A 17,835-nucleotide genomic window follows, 5' to 3' on the forward strand; every position below is an offset into this window, starting at 1 on the left:
ATGGCAATGAATGAACGGGAAATATAAAAGCTTTGAGCAAGTTGGATGTAAAAAAGACTCTGCTCTGAAAAGAGGTCTATGTTCCTTGAGAGTTTATTTTCGAGATATTTTATGTGATCTTTCCACGTCACATTTTCATCAAGAAGCACGCCGAGGTGTTTTAAAGTGGTTTCTATATTTATATCCTGATTGACAATACAAAGTTTTGGAAGTTTTAAAGGAATTTTATCTCGGTCATGAAATCAATGGAAAAAAGTATATTTTGTTTTGGTTACATTTCAAGATAATTTGTTTGCATTAAACCATTCAGTAAGATTTAATAGCTCTTTGTTACTGACTTAAACAGAATATTTATATCATTATGTGCAAAAAATAGATTTTTGTCGTCTGCAAATAAAATTCTAGTTCAGTGCAAGCTTTGCTTAAATCATTTATAAAAATGAGAAATGCGAGTGGTCCTAATGTAAATGCGAGTGGTTCTAATGTGAATGCGAGTGGTCCTAATATAGATCTCTGAGGAACCCTAAATGTTATGTTCATATTGGTCGTTTTACCTTCATTATAAGAAATGTATTGTTTTCTATTTGACAAACAGCTTTTAAACCACGCAACATGTATATGTTTAATACCATAGTTTTCTAATTTTGTTAATAAAATGTAATGATCGACAGTGTCAAAAGCCTTATTGAGACCAATAAATACACCTATTTATTGATCTCAGTAAATCCTTAGTATATTTATATTTATTAAATGATTTAAAGATATCATGACCAAGATAAAAAGTAGCCTAATCAGTAGAGTGCCTCTTTTTAAACCAAAATTGCTTTCTATAGAGAATATTGTTTGCACCTAAAAAGTAATACAACCTTTTATACATATTGTGTTCTAATAACTTTGAAAAGCATGATAGTATGCAGAGGCCTGTAAATAGAGACACTAGTCTTATCTCCTGATTTTAGTATTGGTATTACCCTTGCAACTTAAAGTTTATCGGGAAAGATTCCTTATTCTAAGGAGAGCGTAAATATATTGCAAAAGCGGAATTTAAGTAACATGACAATTAAGTTAAATTAAATAATATGATAATAACATATATCACTATTTACAACGGTCGATCCATGGGCGACGACCGATAGGGGCGGCTGTCCTCCCCTTTCCTTAAATACTTTGAAATACTCTTTTGTAAATCTATATATTTAACTCAGCACGTTGTTTGAAAAAGTAAATAAATTAAGAAGGTTGTTTTTTTTTGTAATTTTTTCTGGTTATTTACATTTGTCGTCGTTTACAAAAACAAATAAATAACGCTTCTGAAAAAATAAATAAATAACGCTTCCTCAATGGTTTAGAACAACTAATAATTGTTCTAAACCATTGAAGAAGTAATAAGCTTACATGTTTATTTATTTTAAACAATTTGATGTCTTATATGCACAACCTTGGTAAAGAGAATTCTTGCTCTTTAGCTAATGAACTGTCAAAATTAGTCTTTTACAAATCCAAAGATCGTCCTCCATATTCTTCAGAGATATTACGTTTTGCACTAATGCAAAGATATTTATTATCTCAGACTGACTTGCTTCTTTATGAAATAACTTCAATGCTACTATTGAAAAAAAATGTCACTATTGAAAAAGTTAGTATCTTTTGGAATTGATTCAATAAAATCATTAAAACTATTATTAAATGAGGCGAAAATAAACAATGATTGCGTTCTCCTTTTTGACGAAACGTATTTAAAACAGTTTTGTGAATACCATAATGGTAATTTATTTGGACAAGATACTGAGGGTAATCTCTACAGCGGAATAATTGTGTTTATGATTGTTGGTCACAAAAAACCAATCACTTATATGACTAAAGCTATCCCAGAGACTAGTGTAACTGGAAATTTTATTAAAGATGAAATAGAAGAAAGTTTAATTACATTAAGATCTGCTGGTTTTAACATTCACGCATTGGTTGCTGATAACCATCCAACTAACGTGTCAGTTTATTCAGAAAAGCTCAGCGTTTATAGATTAAATAAACCATAAGAAAACCTCTTCATCACTTATTAAGATCCTATAATTTATTTGATGTATGACAGTGTACATTTGCTTAAAAACATACGAAATAATTTAATTAGTACCAAAAAGTTTATTTTTTTACTACTTTAGTTCACTGATTACAATTTTTACATAAGTGTGTCTGCAGGAGATATATCTAGGGGGTTGCTTCATAGAGTACATAAAAAAGATAAAACTTTTTCAGAAAACTTAAGGGAAGCATCAAAACTAGGAGAAAAGATATTATATCCAAGATAAACAAGATATCAACAAAGCGTTAAATATATTCCATGAAACAATTTCAGCAGCAATTCAAAGTTATTTTTCTTATGAATATTCAGAATCTGAATTTTTAAGACTCAATAATTTATTGTGGGTAATATCCGATTGCATTAGGCGTAATATCCTATTCAAAAATGAAGTACTCAAACCATAAGTTTGGTAATGCATCTGATATGGGGGTTGGTAAACCACAATATTTGCGTGCATTTGCTCAATGGGTTGAACAAATTGGCAAAATTTGCAACACAGTTCCACTGGTATATATTGTCTCACAACTCAGACTTCTAAAGCACTAATTGCTAATTACTTCTAGTTTTTAATCAAAGATCTTTTATTTGAAGGATTTCTGATTTACCTTTTGTTTCCAAAGGGATCCATTAGAACGACATTTTTCAATGTATCGTTAATTCCTTGTTGGACAACGTGAAGTAAATACTTCTGAGAATATTTTGCAAATGAGATCATTGTAAAAAGAAAAGTTTGACTTTTGGAAAATCAATTTAAAACTTTTGGAAAATGGATTTAAAAACTTGACTTTTGGAAAATGGATTTAAAACCTTTTAACTTGAATCTGAATTCAATAACTTTTTATTAATGATATCAACTTACAGCTATACTACTGCCTCATCGACTACAACTATATTATTCTTTGGATTGCTGCTGAGTCTATGTGTTTTGTTAATCGTCTACTTATTGGTGAGAAATTCATAAACAGCATTGTCAGCTTACTGTAAAGCCATTTTCTGAAACCTTGGAAGGTTTTCTGCATCCAACTCAAAAAAGTTTGCGACACTTTGCTTGGGATTTGTAAAAGCGCGAAAGACAATGCAACAGTTTCTAAAGGACATTTCTGCAATCACAGAAGTGCTTGAAATTTGTTGTGTAATTCATACAAAGCGACAACGTCGAGCTAAACGAATTTTGCTAAATATTTGATTATGCCTGACGAACAAGATGCTGATGCAAATGTGTAACTTCGAATTAAATTCTTCTTCGGTTAATTGACGTGAATAAACAACAATAGCTCAACGAACAATTTTAAATGTTGGAAGACTTCAATGTCAAATTTAGTTTCCTATATGATTTTCAGCAAATGAAAATTTGTTCAAATGAAGGTATCAATAATTTTCCTACGATTCTGCAAGTTGCTTTAACGAACTCTACGTCTAATGAATCAGACATATATGCAACAGAACTAGCTAGTGAGCTGTAAAACATCTGTTCAGTTCTACAAAAAGACGTCAGATCTTGATTTGATATGTTAAGGTTAATCGTGCGAAGTAATCTGGCTGAAACAACTCCATTATCCATGGCTAATGCAGAATAAAACCTTTGCATTTTGAATTAATCTTAGTTTTCTTAGAGAAACATTATAAATTAGCATCAATAAATGTTAAGTGATTGCTGTGTCTTGTACCCCAATGTTTTAAGGCTGGCTAGATGAGATCTTATTTGACTGTATCGTCAAATAAATTTTCATCTAAATTTCTATTAAGTGTGACAAGTATCATTAACTTGAATAATTAATTCCTTATAAGGAAAGAATTATTCAAGAAATATGTTCTTGTAATTTATATAAATATTTACTGATTTTAATAGTTTTTAATCAATAATATTTGTAATACTAACAACCCATTCTAATTTCTTGAAATAAAAGTTCTAGTAAATTTTTAGTATTCTAATAGATTATTTGACCCCACCATACTTTTTATCGTTATCTAACAAATATTTTAACTTTTTTTTATTTATAAGATAACGGAGCATGATTGGGGACATGCAGGGGATAGATAACAGAGTATGGCAGGAGGCAGAATCAAAGTTGTGCACGGAGTACCAGACAATGTAACCAAGTTGTATAAGCAGGGACTACGGCAGCTTTTATTGGTGCATGAGATAACTCTCAGAGTAGGTACAATTTTTGGGTATGTTTTTGCTTATATCAAATCAAAGTATTTTGCAACATAAATTGATGTTTATGCTTATATCAAATTATTGAATATTTATAAATAACTTTATTTTTATAAATAACTATATTATAAATACGTTAAATTGAATTTAAGGTATTTATTGAATAAGTAAAATTTCGTCTACATTTTTTTCATAAGAAAATTTTTGATTACTTTTTCACTTAAATTTCAAAATGCTGTAAAGGACAAAGAAAAAATGTTTTTTACAAAACTTTTGCTGTTTGGGCATGATTTAATATAGAGTAAATGGAAAATTTCATTAAAAAAAACAAACAGAAATAGGAGAGAAGGAGGATGTTTAGGAAAGGTCTCGTAACAATCTTATCGGAAAATTAAATTATTAAAGAAATAAAAAAATTTAACAAAGTTTAAAATGGTACGTAACTTTAAAAATAAATGTAAAATATATATAAACAATGAAAATTTAAAAATTTCAAAATGCTGTTAAGGACAAAATTTTTTTGCTGTTCGGGCATCATATAATATCTAATAAAAGACAAACTTCATTAAAAAAAAAAAAGAAATATAGGGGAGAAGAGGCAGTTTAGGAGGCTTCACAAGAAGCGTATTTTCATAGAGATATTTATAATAATATTCGTTTGTAATAAAAATAAATCTTTTTGTATAATTGCTGAGAAACATTTTGTTAAAATTTTCATGAGTTTAACATTTTTTTACAATATTTTTTGTCAATAAATTTTTAGTAAAATTTACAAAAAATATTTATGTTTTCTAAAATCTCTATAAAAATACGCTTCATTTTTTAGATGCTCCCAGAAGTCCTTACGGTCTTATCACGGAGCACCGCGGGAGAGCATTTAACTAGAGGTTCCTTACCAATGTCGCTTATTGAGCTGGAGCCGGTATCGAACCCAGGACTTCTGGGTTCTGAGTCAGAACTTTAGCCACTGCGCCACGGCTGCTCATAACGAGAGACTTGAACCAAAATATCTTTACAACTTGACGTAATGGTGAAAAATGAATCGCATATTTTAAATCAAAATTAGAAAATGCTATATATATAGAGCATTTTCTAATTTTGAATATACGAAAATATATAAAATATTTGAATTACGAAATGTATATATATATATATATATATATATATATATATATATATATATATATATATATATATATATATATATATATATATATATATATATATATATTTCGTAAAATATATATATATATATATATTTACGAAATATATATATATATATATATATATATATATATATATACATATATATATATATATATATATATATATATATATATATATATATATATATATATATATATATATATATATATATATATATATATATATATATATATATATATATATATATATATATATATATATATATATATATATATATATATATATATATATATATATATATATATATATATATATATATATATATATATATATACGAAATAGGTGGGATAGGTGCAACCTAAAAATTTAAATCCTCGCCAATAAAACCCTTAATTTTATGTAGAATATGTTACTACTACTTTATAAATAATAATAACATACTCTACATGAAATAAATGTAGAGTATGTTATTTTTCATTAATAACTTCACTTTTCTGAGCTATCTAAGTGCAGCGGTTGAAAGATTGGTAACAAAAACCAAACGAAATCAAAGAATAACATTAAAGTGGTAAAAACAATAAAGTAATTACAATTATTCAGCTTTGTATTGGTAAAACTCTATATAGTTTCATAACTAAGGATTTCAGTTGTTCTACTGAGCATTAATAATAAATTAATCAAAATCCTTCAGAAAAAAAATAACATGCTACATAAAAATTCTAAAAACCCATCAAGTTTAATAAAATTAAAACATATGATGGAAGTTTTAAAAACCATTTATTTCATTTATTTTCGGATTTTTATCATCTCATTATATATAGATACCACATGCAGAGTGGAGCATTAAAATATCAAAAGTGGTATTTTTAAAACAACTTTAAATGAACCCGAGACCCTCCCCCGTTTTGATTCATTCTATTATTAAAAACCAGATTTATGTTTGTTCGTGTAAATAAATGTCTCGGGCATAAGAAAAAATATCTCATTGACATCTTGACATTAATATTGAGGTGAACAAAAAAAACATGGTAAATTTAATATTAAACAAATCATAGGTATGCTGCTTCTACTTTTCTGAACAACTATAAGTATTATTAATAAAATGTTTTAGTTCAATAATTAAAATGATATAATTTTTTATTGTTAACGTTTATATATATATATATATATATATATATATATATATATATATATATATATATATATATATATATATATATATATATATATATATATATATATATATATATATGAATGAGACTAGTATCATACAATACAATTACAATGTGTAATAATTCAAGTTAAAAAAAATCAAGTCAAGTACTTGCAATGCAGTGCATAGAATAAAGACTAGGACTAGTATTATATTTACAGTTATAGTTTAACAGATAATACAATACAAGTAAAAGTACAATGCTATAATGAATGCAAATGCTATACAGTTATGTAAAGTAGTAGTACATGCATAGGCAATTGTTCCAGAAAGTCCGAGACCTTAATCTACAGTGTACTGTACTGACTGTGGCTGGCAGGGCAGTCTGGCTTCAGTACGCTACTGCTATGTGCTATACTACAAATTTTCGTGAATAAAAGTTAGTTTAGCCACATGCTCAGAGAGTAGATTACATCGCCTTCTTGTAACAATGTTACCAGACGTCGAGTTCAATCTCTCAGAATTTACAAAATTCGATTAACTTTGGGTTCGCTTCGAAACAAAGATACTATACTTCGAAAATTCGAATTGTTCGAAACTAAAAAAAAAGTTTGATTCGAAACAAAACTAAAAGTCAGTTTCGAATTCGCAATCGAAGTTTCGAATTTTGCACATCACTAATATATATATATATATATATATATATATATATATATATATATATATATATATATATATATATATATATATATATATATATATATATATATATATATATATATATATACATAACAGTTTTACTTTTACTTGTATTGTATTATCTGTTAAACTATAACTGTAAATATAATACTAGTCCTAGTCTTTATTCTATGCACTGCATTGCAAGTACTTGACTTGATTTTTTTTAACTTGAATTATTACACATTGTAATTGTATTGTATGATACTAGTCTCATTTGATTTCATTCACTTTTATTTGACTCTAGAGTCTAGTCTGTGTTGCTTACTATTTTGTTTACATTATAAAACTGCAATATGATTGTTTATAAATATAAAATGTATAATGTTTCATTTCTGTTCTGTGTTCTGTCACACACTATAAATTATTACTATTTAAATACCAAATTTCAATATCAGTGCAGCGTACTTTCGAATTGAATCCAATTTGAACGAAAGTGGCTTAGTTTCGTTTCGAATCGTTTCGAACTTAAAATCTTAGTTTCGCACATCACTAATATACATATACATATATATATATATATATATATATATATATATATATATATATATATATATATATATATATATATATATATATATATATATATATATATATATATATATATATATGTTGTCTATAAACATTGATCAAACTTCTGGAATTGTTTTCAGACCTGCTCTAAACTCTGTTTTAATTATATCTAGTAGAATCTGCATTTGTTCTTCCGAAGATTTTTCTTCTAATTCCTGTTCACATAGCATAAAATAAATCTACAGTCTGCTACATAAACTGTAAAAGAGTTGCACAATATTGCTTTTTGGTTTTGTTGAGTTTATCATTCTTATTTATATCAGCCAGTTTAATCAACTTGTAATTAATTTTCCAAAGATCCTCAGCTGCAGCTATCTATAAAAACATTAATTTTTTTTCGATATGAATTTTATAAAGTTAAATATATAATAAAAAATATGAATAAAGTTTTATTAAAAAAAAAACCTTGACTTCAGTCGCTGTCAGCATACAGCCATGCCTAATATCCACGTAAACTGCTGCAAGAAACAGCAAATTTTTGTATAGTGCATTTTCTCTATTAATCATTCCATTTCGGAAATCTTTGGCTAAGTCAGTGTCTTTCCTATCTAGTTCATATTTTATTGAATTCCAATTAAAAAGAAATTCGCTTGCAGTGATATTTTCATGCTGAAAATGTTTCAGAAGACTGAAAAATCGTTGTTATGACTAGTAATAAACATAATATTTTATAATCAACTTTAACTTCATAGCAGGAAAGTAAAGCAGAGTTATGTTTACAAATAGAATTATATCTTTTTGTAAATACTTAATATAAATGCACCTATTTTGGCTTCAGCAGCCTGCCTCCACATTGGTAGTGTCAGTTACACTTAACACAAAAGCTAGTATACTTAAAGATAAACTTAAATTAGAACTTTTAAATAATGAGCTTAATGATATACCCAATGGTTAAAGTCCATTATTAAACACTCATTCAAATAAATTTAAGCCTTAAAACTCAAGCTTTAGTAAGAGAAATCAAGTTAAAGAAGAGTAACATTAATATAAGCACAAACACCTGATAACAAGCAATGCTATCTACTGTTTTCCAAACCAAGTACACATGTGAGCAGTACTACGAGGTAATGAAGCTATTCAAATTGTCACTACTCATATCATCTAGCACGGCTAGTGTTCGTTTTATTGTTTGTTTATTGTTGTTAAAACAAAATTTTGCTATATATTTATATTTATTGTTATAAATATATTTATTGCTATATGTTTCCTGTTATTATTTCTAATATTTCAAATAAATCAAAAAAATTTAGGAAAATGCATTAAAGTTAAAAATAATTCCTTCATTGAACGAAATTATTACGCAAAAGAATTTTTATTTATTTGTTAAGGTATTTTATAACCTTTTTTTGGCTCCTTTGTGACCTAGTTATTGTGTTTTTTACCTATTGTCTAGCTTGTTTGTTTGACTTTATAGCGCAAAATTACAAAGTTGTTTTTTATGAACTTGTTTTGTTGAATTCATGACTTTCATCCTGTTAATTGACACAAATTTTTTATTGGATGTAACTAACTTGTTAGTTAATTTTAATAACTTTGCATATCTAAACCTTAACACTTTTGTTTCAACTTTTTATTTATTAAAATAACCATTTTGTTAGTGAAATATAACGAAATATATATAATATATCGAAAATAGTAAACAACCGGGGCTATGGCCAGGACCAGGTTTGATAGCACATAGCCGCGACCGTGGATGAGTTTATGATCAGTGCTGCATTAATATTGATAGATCCTATAAAAATGTTATTTTTAATTGAAATTTATGATATGAGTTATAATTAAAAACAATACTTTTATAGGATCTATCAATATAAATGCAACCCCGGTCATAAACCCGGCCGGGGCTGCATTAAAATTGATAGATCCTATAAAATATTGTTTTTAAATAAAATTCATATCATAAATTTTAATTAAAGATAACATTTTTATAGGATCTATCAATAATAATGCAGCCCTGATCATAAACCTGGCCCTGGTCATGGCTATGTTATCAAACCTAGCCCTGGCCCCGGTTGCTTACTAATTGAAAACCAATGCCTAAAGACATAACTAGCCATAGTTATAATATAATGTTCCATGACTAACATGTTTGTTAACTTCATAAGTTTTAAAATCAGGAAATGTTGAATTATGCACATTATTTTTGGCAAGCCACATAGTTTGTGTTCTCACAAGTTAAAAAACAATGCAACTATGTCACAATAAAATGGTTTTATTGCATTTTTTATTATCAAATTTTATTTATTATCTTAGCAAGCATTTGTGGTGTGATGTTACGCGATTGACATTTGTCCATCTACAATTTTAAAACGTGACATATTAAATATCTGCATTATAAAAAATTCTGAACCAATACTCAATCTGGGCAAATATACAAAACTGGTAAGGAAGGAGATGAACTTTCCGGTTAAATGCTTTTTTGTAGTGCTTTGTGATGAGATCATGTCTAAAGCACATAGTTAACTAAAATAAAAAAAGAGTCCCGGAGTCCCTTAATTTTTATGGACTCCCGAGACTTCAGAATAAAATAGGGACTCCAGGACTTGGACTCTGCATCCCTAAAACATAATATACATTTTTTGGAAATGTTATTATAGGCAGGCGCAGTTTTTAAAATAGACCAGTTTAATTTAAGATTAGTATTTTTTTCATTTAGTTGCGTAAATATATTTTGAGAGCATAGTCTCTTTTGAGTATTTTTTATGTTTAAAAGATTGTGGTTGGCATTATGTTTTTTCCATTCACCCTAGATTAAGCCAATATATTGTTTATCAGGGTTGTTTTATGAGAAAACAATGCATTTGTAAATAATATTTATTGATAAGTGTTTGCCATTCATTCATTCATAGGGCAATTTTTTGCTTGCTATTACAATTTTCAGTATTTTTTTTCTTTAAGAAATTCATTTTTATTAGTCAATGCGAAATTGTGGCTTTTTACAATTCTTTCAATATTATTTGTGTAGCTATAGCTTACTTTAATAGTGTTTCTGTTGAAAATTTTGTGCAATTTATTAGAGGGAGGGAAATGTTTATCTACTTATTTTAAAAAGGCTTTTCCAATAATTGTTGAAATATTTTTGCTGTACGGAGGGTTGAACCAAATTATATTTAATGTTGTTATTGAATTAAATCAGATTATTTTTTATATATAGTTACATCAATTACACCTGGAGAAAAAAAAATATGTTAGTGAGGTTAATAAATTTAAACCAATTAGTAAATAAATGATTGAATAAATGTTTTTAATGTAATCAACATTAATGTGCTAAAAAAAGGATGTCATACAACCCAATGAGAGAAATTAAGCTGTGCTTACTAGGTGATTCTGGTGTTGGAAAATCAAGTCTTGTTTTACGCTTTGTTACTGATCGATTTGATATTCAATCAACTGCAACTATAGGAGCCTCGTTTATGTCTAAAACAATTACATTTGGTGAAAATTCATACAAATATCAAATATGGGATACAGCAGGTCAAGAAAAGTATAAATCGCTTGCACCCATGTATTACCGGGGTGCTGCTGCAGCAATAGTTGTTTATGATTTGACAGTGGAAAATACTTTTAAAAGTGTTAAGACCTGGGTGCGTGAATTGCGTGAGCTTGGTCCACCTGGATTAGTAATTGCAATTGCTGGAAATAAAAGTGACTTAAAAGACCAACGAGAAGTCTCATTCGAAGCAGGAGAAAGTTATGCTTCTGAAATTGGTGCTGTCTTTGCAGAAGTGTCAGCATTGACTTCTCAAAATGTTGCTTATATATTTCAAGAGATTACCAAAAAACTACCTGAAGAAAGTTCGCAGTATGTACAAAACTTTGACTTAAAAAATCAGACTATAAAATCAAAGGGGGGGTGCTGTGAAAACTAATTTTAATTGTAATATATTTTTTTCTTATTAAAATATTTTTTTTTTATTTTCTTTATCATAAATACCTGAATCTGAAGCCATCATTCAGGGTTAAAAAACAAAAAAAAAATTAATTTACATATTAAAAAAAAAAAATCGACTCGGTAGTTTGTAGTCGAATCATGCTATAAATAAACAAATTTCTTTATTAATATTTTAAATTATATATAATTATATAAAATATGTTATATATAATTAAAAAATAAAGCTGCTTTTTTTATTTGTATTTCTATTTTACTGGCTTTTTTAATAACATTAAAAATCTTTTTATAAGCTATTATTTATGAGGGACACGAGTCCCGAGGCTTGCTGGCCTGGTCTCCTTTTTTACTTTTATTTTGTATTATAAAATTAGTTTTTATAGTAAATCTGAAATTTGTTTTTAGTAAATATAGTTTGTTCTTAATAAAGTAAAAAAAAATTGCTCTTTTTTAACCAGTCTTTATTAACCAGTCTTTATTAACCAGTCTTTATTAACCAGTCTTTATTAACCAGTCTTTATTAACCAGTCTTTATTAACCAGTCTTTATTAACCAGTCTTTATTAACCAGTCTTTATAAAATAAGCAGCATAAAAGACAATTCTTATTCTCTATTGTTGAATGTTGAGATTTAAAAAAAACATTTGTTGTAAATTTTGATATATTTTTGGTATTTCTTGAAATCTTTATATATTTATTATTAATTTTATTCAGCTTTTTATTGTTATACAAGACGCATTGTGTTTTTTTGTTATAAAACGAGTTTTTATCTTTATTATTTTTTTCTATATTTTTTTTACCCGGAGGCTTATGTGTGAATCTGAATAAAATCCTTAAAAGTAGCAAAAACTAAGTGCAAATCTGTATCAGTGCGCTGAAAATATGTGCAAAATCTGAAATAAGTGCGAACTTGCAAAAAAGTGCAAAACAATTGCATAAACTTGAGCCAAATGAATTCGCGAAAAACGAACGATTTGAATAAAATTTTAACGCATTGAATAAAATTTTAATGAATCAAATAATATTTAGCATGAAAGTTTTAACATGATTACTACGTGTATTCTTAGCATAAAATTAAAATACTTAAGTGAAGCATTTTCTTGCAAAATAGTTTGATTCCGAAAAAATAAAATGTGGGGTAGTCGGCTTTTTACCGAGTACCGACTTACCTTTGTTAAAAAGTCGGTAAAATGTGGACATTTTTTAATGGTATTAGACAAAATGCTTGCACAGTTAACTGATTAACCCAAATTTCTACTCAATTTGAAGAACAATTTATAAAAAAATCTTTTTGTCTTGAGTTCGGTTTTTGCTGCGCAAGTAGAAGTGTAAAAACGAAAACAAGATAATTTTCATACTTTCCATTTTATTATTTTCATCCTTACTATTTAGTTTAACAACTGAAAAAAAAAATTTCAAAATCCGTTTTTGCAAGCGCTTTGGAGGAAATTTCCGCGCGATAAAAATTGTTCGCTGAAGAAAAACTTCTTGTGGAATTTAATCTCCATTCTTGGCGTGGAAATTTGAAGTAAAATTTGTTATTAAGAATGGTTTCTCTGTGTGGAAATTTTAAGTGTTTTTGCTTGTTGTTATAATGGCTTTAACAGAAGGATTTTACTAAAAAGAAAATAGCTTTATTACTGATATTAAAAAAGCAATTTATTGAGAAAATCTAAAAATTTCGTATGTAGATACGTAGAATTTTTATAGAACGTTTGCAGAAAGGCTTTGTTATTCTCTTGTTCTATGAAAAAGTTTAAATTATTTAAAAGTGATTATTTTTTTCAGAGATTTTGCATGAATTCACAAATCTTTGAAGTATTAATACCCTGGGTTGCTCTTTCTTTATCTAAATCTTTTCGAAGGGATCGTCCATAAACTACACAATGCTAAATTTCACTTATAAAAAACAAAAAAGATTAAAAGTTTTCCTTCGCAGAGCCTAAAGTTGAATAAAAAAATCAAAATTAAGTTTAACGAAAATGGCCACTTAAAAAAGCCTACTTTCTCCTACTTCGGTTTTGTAAATAAGTTTAGCGTTGCGTAATTTATGGACAATCCCTAAAGACGTGTGGTTGCAACTCCCGAAGAAAGGTTATGTTTAACATTAATGCATCTTGCTGATTGCGATTCTCAGATTTTAAATTTTAATAAATTTTAGATTGAATCTTACAACTGTAGAAAGAATAATTAAGTAGTTAAAGAATAATATAAGAAACTCGTGAGTTTAATGGAAAAAAGAATGTTTATTGGCACCATCTCCCGAACAACAATACCTCAAAATATCTTCAGAATTTTACAAATGATGGAGTTTCCCTCATCATACTGGTGCAATAGATGGTAAATATGTAGTTATTGAGTTGCCAGCTCAAACTGTAAACGTATTGAACTAAAAAACATTTTTTAGCATTGTAATTTTAGCAAGGTGTATAGCAAAATATTAATTCACTTTGGTTAGTATAGGTGGCTTCCGGTCTCAAAACGACGGTGTTATCCACAACCACTGCAAAGTTGGGTCCGCTATTAACAATATTAATAAAACTTTCCTGATTCATCATAAATAAGAAGTTGCATATGACGAGGCCTTATCCTCGAAGGACTAATCTCGATAAAACACAAATTGTGTTAAATTATTGCCTATCGAGAGGTAGAAGGGAAGAAGCAGATTCCAAATATTTAGAGAACCAATCGTATCAACAGTTTAAAATATAAAACTTATCGTGAAAGCAACTGTAGTGCCGTGTAGCTCTGCACAATTTTTGATGAGATTAAAAAAAGTAACAGACAGTTTTTTATATTGTTCAAGTGATCATGTTGATCAAGAAACACCAAACGAGAGTATATCTGGTGAATGGAGAAAAGAAACAAAAAACTATCATGGACTTAGAGCAATTCATTATCAAGGAGCTTATAATTTTATAGTAGTAGAAACAAAATTTATTAGAAATAATATAAAAATTACTTTCATTTGGAGCTCAATATTATGGTAAGATACAATAGTTAATAGTACATTGAATCCTTTTCAAGAAGTATTTTAGAGATTTCAATTCAAACATTAGAATATATATGGAATGAAAAAATGGACAACTTTTTACATTTTTTTCTTAAATATAAATATTATTTAAAAAAAATAATTTAAAACTTTTTAAATTAAACTTTCACAATACAAGTTATCAGAATCAATTAACTGCATCAGCTTTATTTAGTTTTGAACTTTCAACAAATAATCAATGAAACTAATTGCTTCGAGTCTTTTTTTAGTACGAATTGAGCAAGGCTTTGTTTTCAATTGTAGAAAATTGCTGGTACCAACTTTTTCAGCTAAATTTATTGTGATCATATTCGGTTCTAAATATGATAAAAGTTCTATATATGCCATTAAACTCAATTTAGAAGTCAAAAGCAAATTAGATTTAAAGTAAACTTTTATCAAAGTACGGTTATATATATATATATATACATATATATATATATATATATATATGTATATATATATATATATATATATATATATATATATATATATATATATATATATATATACATATATATATATATATATATATATATATATATATATATATATATACATATATATATATATATATATGTATATATATATATATATGTATATATAAATATATACATATATATATACACATATATAAGAAAGTAGCACCTAAGAGAATTTTTATATATTCAAGATAAAATGTCAATCAAAATGAAATTAAAACAAAAATATAGGTACAAACATATTTTTTATTAAATTGTGTAATATAATACGAGTTAAAAACATTTAAATTTATAACTCTACATAGAGACTTAATTAATATTTAGTGTGACCACCTTTATCCACAATAACATCTTGGAGTCTTTTATATATACTTTTATACAGATTTTCAATAAATGTTATGGGGATATTATACCATTCTTCTTTTAGAACATTCCAAAGCTAATTTACATTTTTTTGACAACCTTTCCATCTTCTTTCTGTGTAATTAGTCCCAAACATGTTTGATTATATTCAAATCAGGGCTCTTAGGAAGCCAAGACATGGTTTGAAGCACTCCCTCCTTTTCCAGATTTGACATATAATTTGTAACTAATTTGCAAGTATGTTTGGGATCGTTATCCTGTTGTAGGATAAAATAATCCCCGATTAGTTGTCGTCCAGAAGGCACAGTAGGGTTATGTAAACTTTAATCTTTTTTCTTTACTACCTAAAGTAAAGAAAAAAGATTAAAGTTTACATAACCCTAGTAGTAAAGGTTTTTTAATAGCTACACAGCCTTTTAATCCAAATTTTAGTAAAGATCGTCGCACAGTAGATGCACGTACTAAAGTTCCACCAGCTCTTTTAAGATCTTGAACGAGTTCTTTGCTTACTTTTTTGCGATTTCGTTGCGCTGTTATTTTTAAAAATTGTTCATCACGGCTTAACTTTTTGGGACGACCAGATTTCTTTTTATCCACTGCATCACCAGTTTCTTTATATTTTTTAACTAGTTTTTGAACTGAGGCTCGTGAACAGTTCACACTTTTGGCTATTTTAACTTGACTATAACCCTCTTCATGTAAAACAATGATGCCATTTCTGTCATTTATTGATATCTTTGGCATTTTATTAATACTGAAATTATATTATTAACGAAATCATTAACTAAATTAAATAAATATAGCTTTATTTAAAACAATATCTTAGTTTGATTTAATAAAATCTCAATATTATTTACTTATATTTATTTAAAAGTACATTTAAAAAAAAATTTCTTAGGCGCAACTTTCTTTTGCACAGTACTGTATATATGGTTAAAGCTAAACATTTATAAAATTTTACAATTAAAGTATTCCTAACCTAATTAGTAAACTAATTGTCCGTTTACTACATCTAATTAAGATTGAATACTTTTATTAAATAGCATACTTTTGAACTAATATCATTGTATCCCAAGTATACTTAATGATTTTGTAATTTTAAAGTTTTATGTAAATAAAAATTAAATTCCTTTACTATGTAAATGGTAAAAGAATTTAAATTTTATCGTTTTTATCTTAGCCATTTTTTTAATAAAAATATTAGAAAGCTCAATATTGTTGAGCTTATATTCCCACCAACTTTCATCACTAGCTTTATTATTCCCACCAACTTTCATCACTAGTTTTATTATTCCCACCAACTTTCATCACTAGCTTTATTATTCTCACCAACTTTCATCACTAGCTTTGTTATTCCCACCAACTTTCATCACTAGCTTTATTATTCCCACCAACTTCCATCACTAGTTTTATTATTCCCACCAACTTTCATCACTAGCTTTATTATTCCCACCAACTTTCATCACTAGCTTTATTATTCCCACCAACTTTCATCACTAGCTTTATTATTCCCAACAACTTTCACTTTCACTTTCACTTTCACTAGCTTTATTAATTAACTATTTTTGTGCATGCTCAAAGAACTTTTTCGCGCGAAAGTTTCCACCAAAGTGCAACAATGCTGCATGGACAACGGGCTTAAAGTAGCGTTGTTACCTTTGATTAATGAAATTTTTTTTCGTAGAAACGTGCTTTTATCACGGTGCAGACTTTCAACATACTTATTAAAAGCAATTGTTTCCGAGCATCTTTTCTAACTCTTTTACACTTTGTATTCTTTAGCTAAATAAGTATATCTGAATTTTTATAAACCTTTAATTAATTATATTTTTTCCAGAATATTTTGCGCAATAAATATACCTGGATTAAGTAAGCAATTAAATAGAGCAAAGTAAAAGGTTTTAACACGCAACGGACCCGGTTAAAAAAAGGACCCTATCAAACTCTTATGCAAGAGAGTTAATTTTTACCGAATAGCAAGCAGAGTTAAAAAACCTATGAGCAGAATTAATAGACCCGGGAGTTGGTTTAAAATGTCATGGCTGTAACAAGGCCGCGTTCTAAACCAAACTTTTATTTATTCCAGTTCTGAGCTAGTTAATCCAGAACCTAAGCGCTCAAGTTATGAGCTTTCAATGTTCATTCTTCCTAAAGAAAACTTGCGTTATCTTAATTTTTTTTTGCAAAAACATGTTACTATAG

At 27.5% G+C, this 17,835-nt stretch overlaps 2 protein-coding genes across 2 annotated transcripts; one reads left to right on the forward strand and one right to left on the reverse strand.

Moving 5' to 3' along the window:
• Positions 1-10,988: 10,988 nt before the first annotated feature.
• LOC100201797 (ras-related protein Rab-22A) lies at positions 10,989-12,535 on the forward strand. The gene has a single exon (XM_065796533.1). The coding sequence runs from the start codon at positions 11,148-11,150 to the stop codon at positions 11,736-11,738; it is 591 nt and encodes a 196-aa protein (XP_065652605.1). The 5' UTR covers positions 10,989-11,147; the 3' UTR covers positions 11,739-12,535.
• Positions 12,536-15,996: 3,461 nt separating this feature from the next.
• Positions 15,997-16,377, reverse strand: LOC136079461 (uncharacterized). Its single transcript, XM_065795200.1, has one exon. It carries the CDS (start codon positions 16,375-16,377, stop codon positions 15,997-15,999), a length of 381 nt encoding a protein of 126 aa, XP_065651272.1.
• Between the last annotated feature and the right edge of the window lie 1,458 nt (positions 16,378-17,835).

This window comes from Hydra vulgaris, chromosome 04 (genome assembly GCF_038396675.1).
Source record: "Hydra vulgaris chromosome 04, alternate assembly HydraT2T_AEP".
In the NCBI taxonomy this organism is placed as follows: domain Eukaryota; kingdom Metazoa; phylum Cnidaria; class Hydrozoa; order Anthoathecata; family Hydridae; genus Hydra; species Hydra vulgaris.

Coding starts and splice junctions, on each gene's coding strand:
- LOC136079461 (XM_065795200.1), bottom strand. CDS start 16,377: ATGCCAAAGATATCAATAAATGACAGAAATGGCATCATTGTTTTACAT.
- LOC100201797 (XM_065796533.1), top strand. CDS start 11,148: ATGTCATACAACCCAATGAGAGAAATTAAGCTGTGCTTACTAGGTGAT.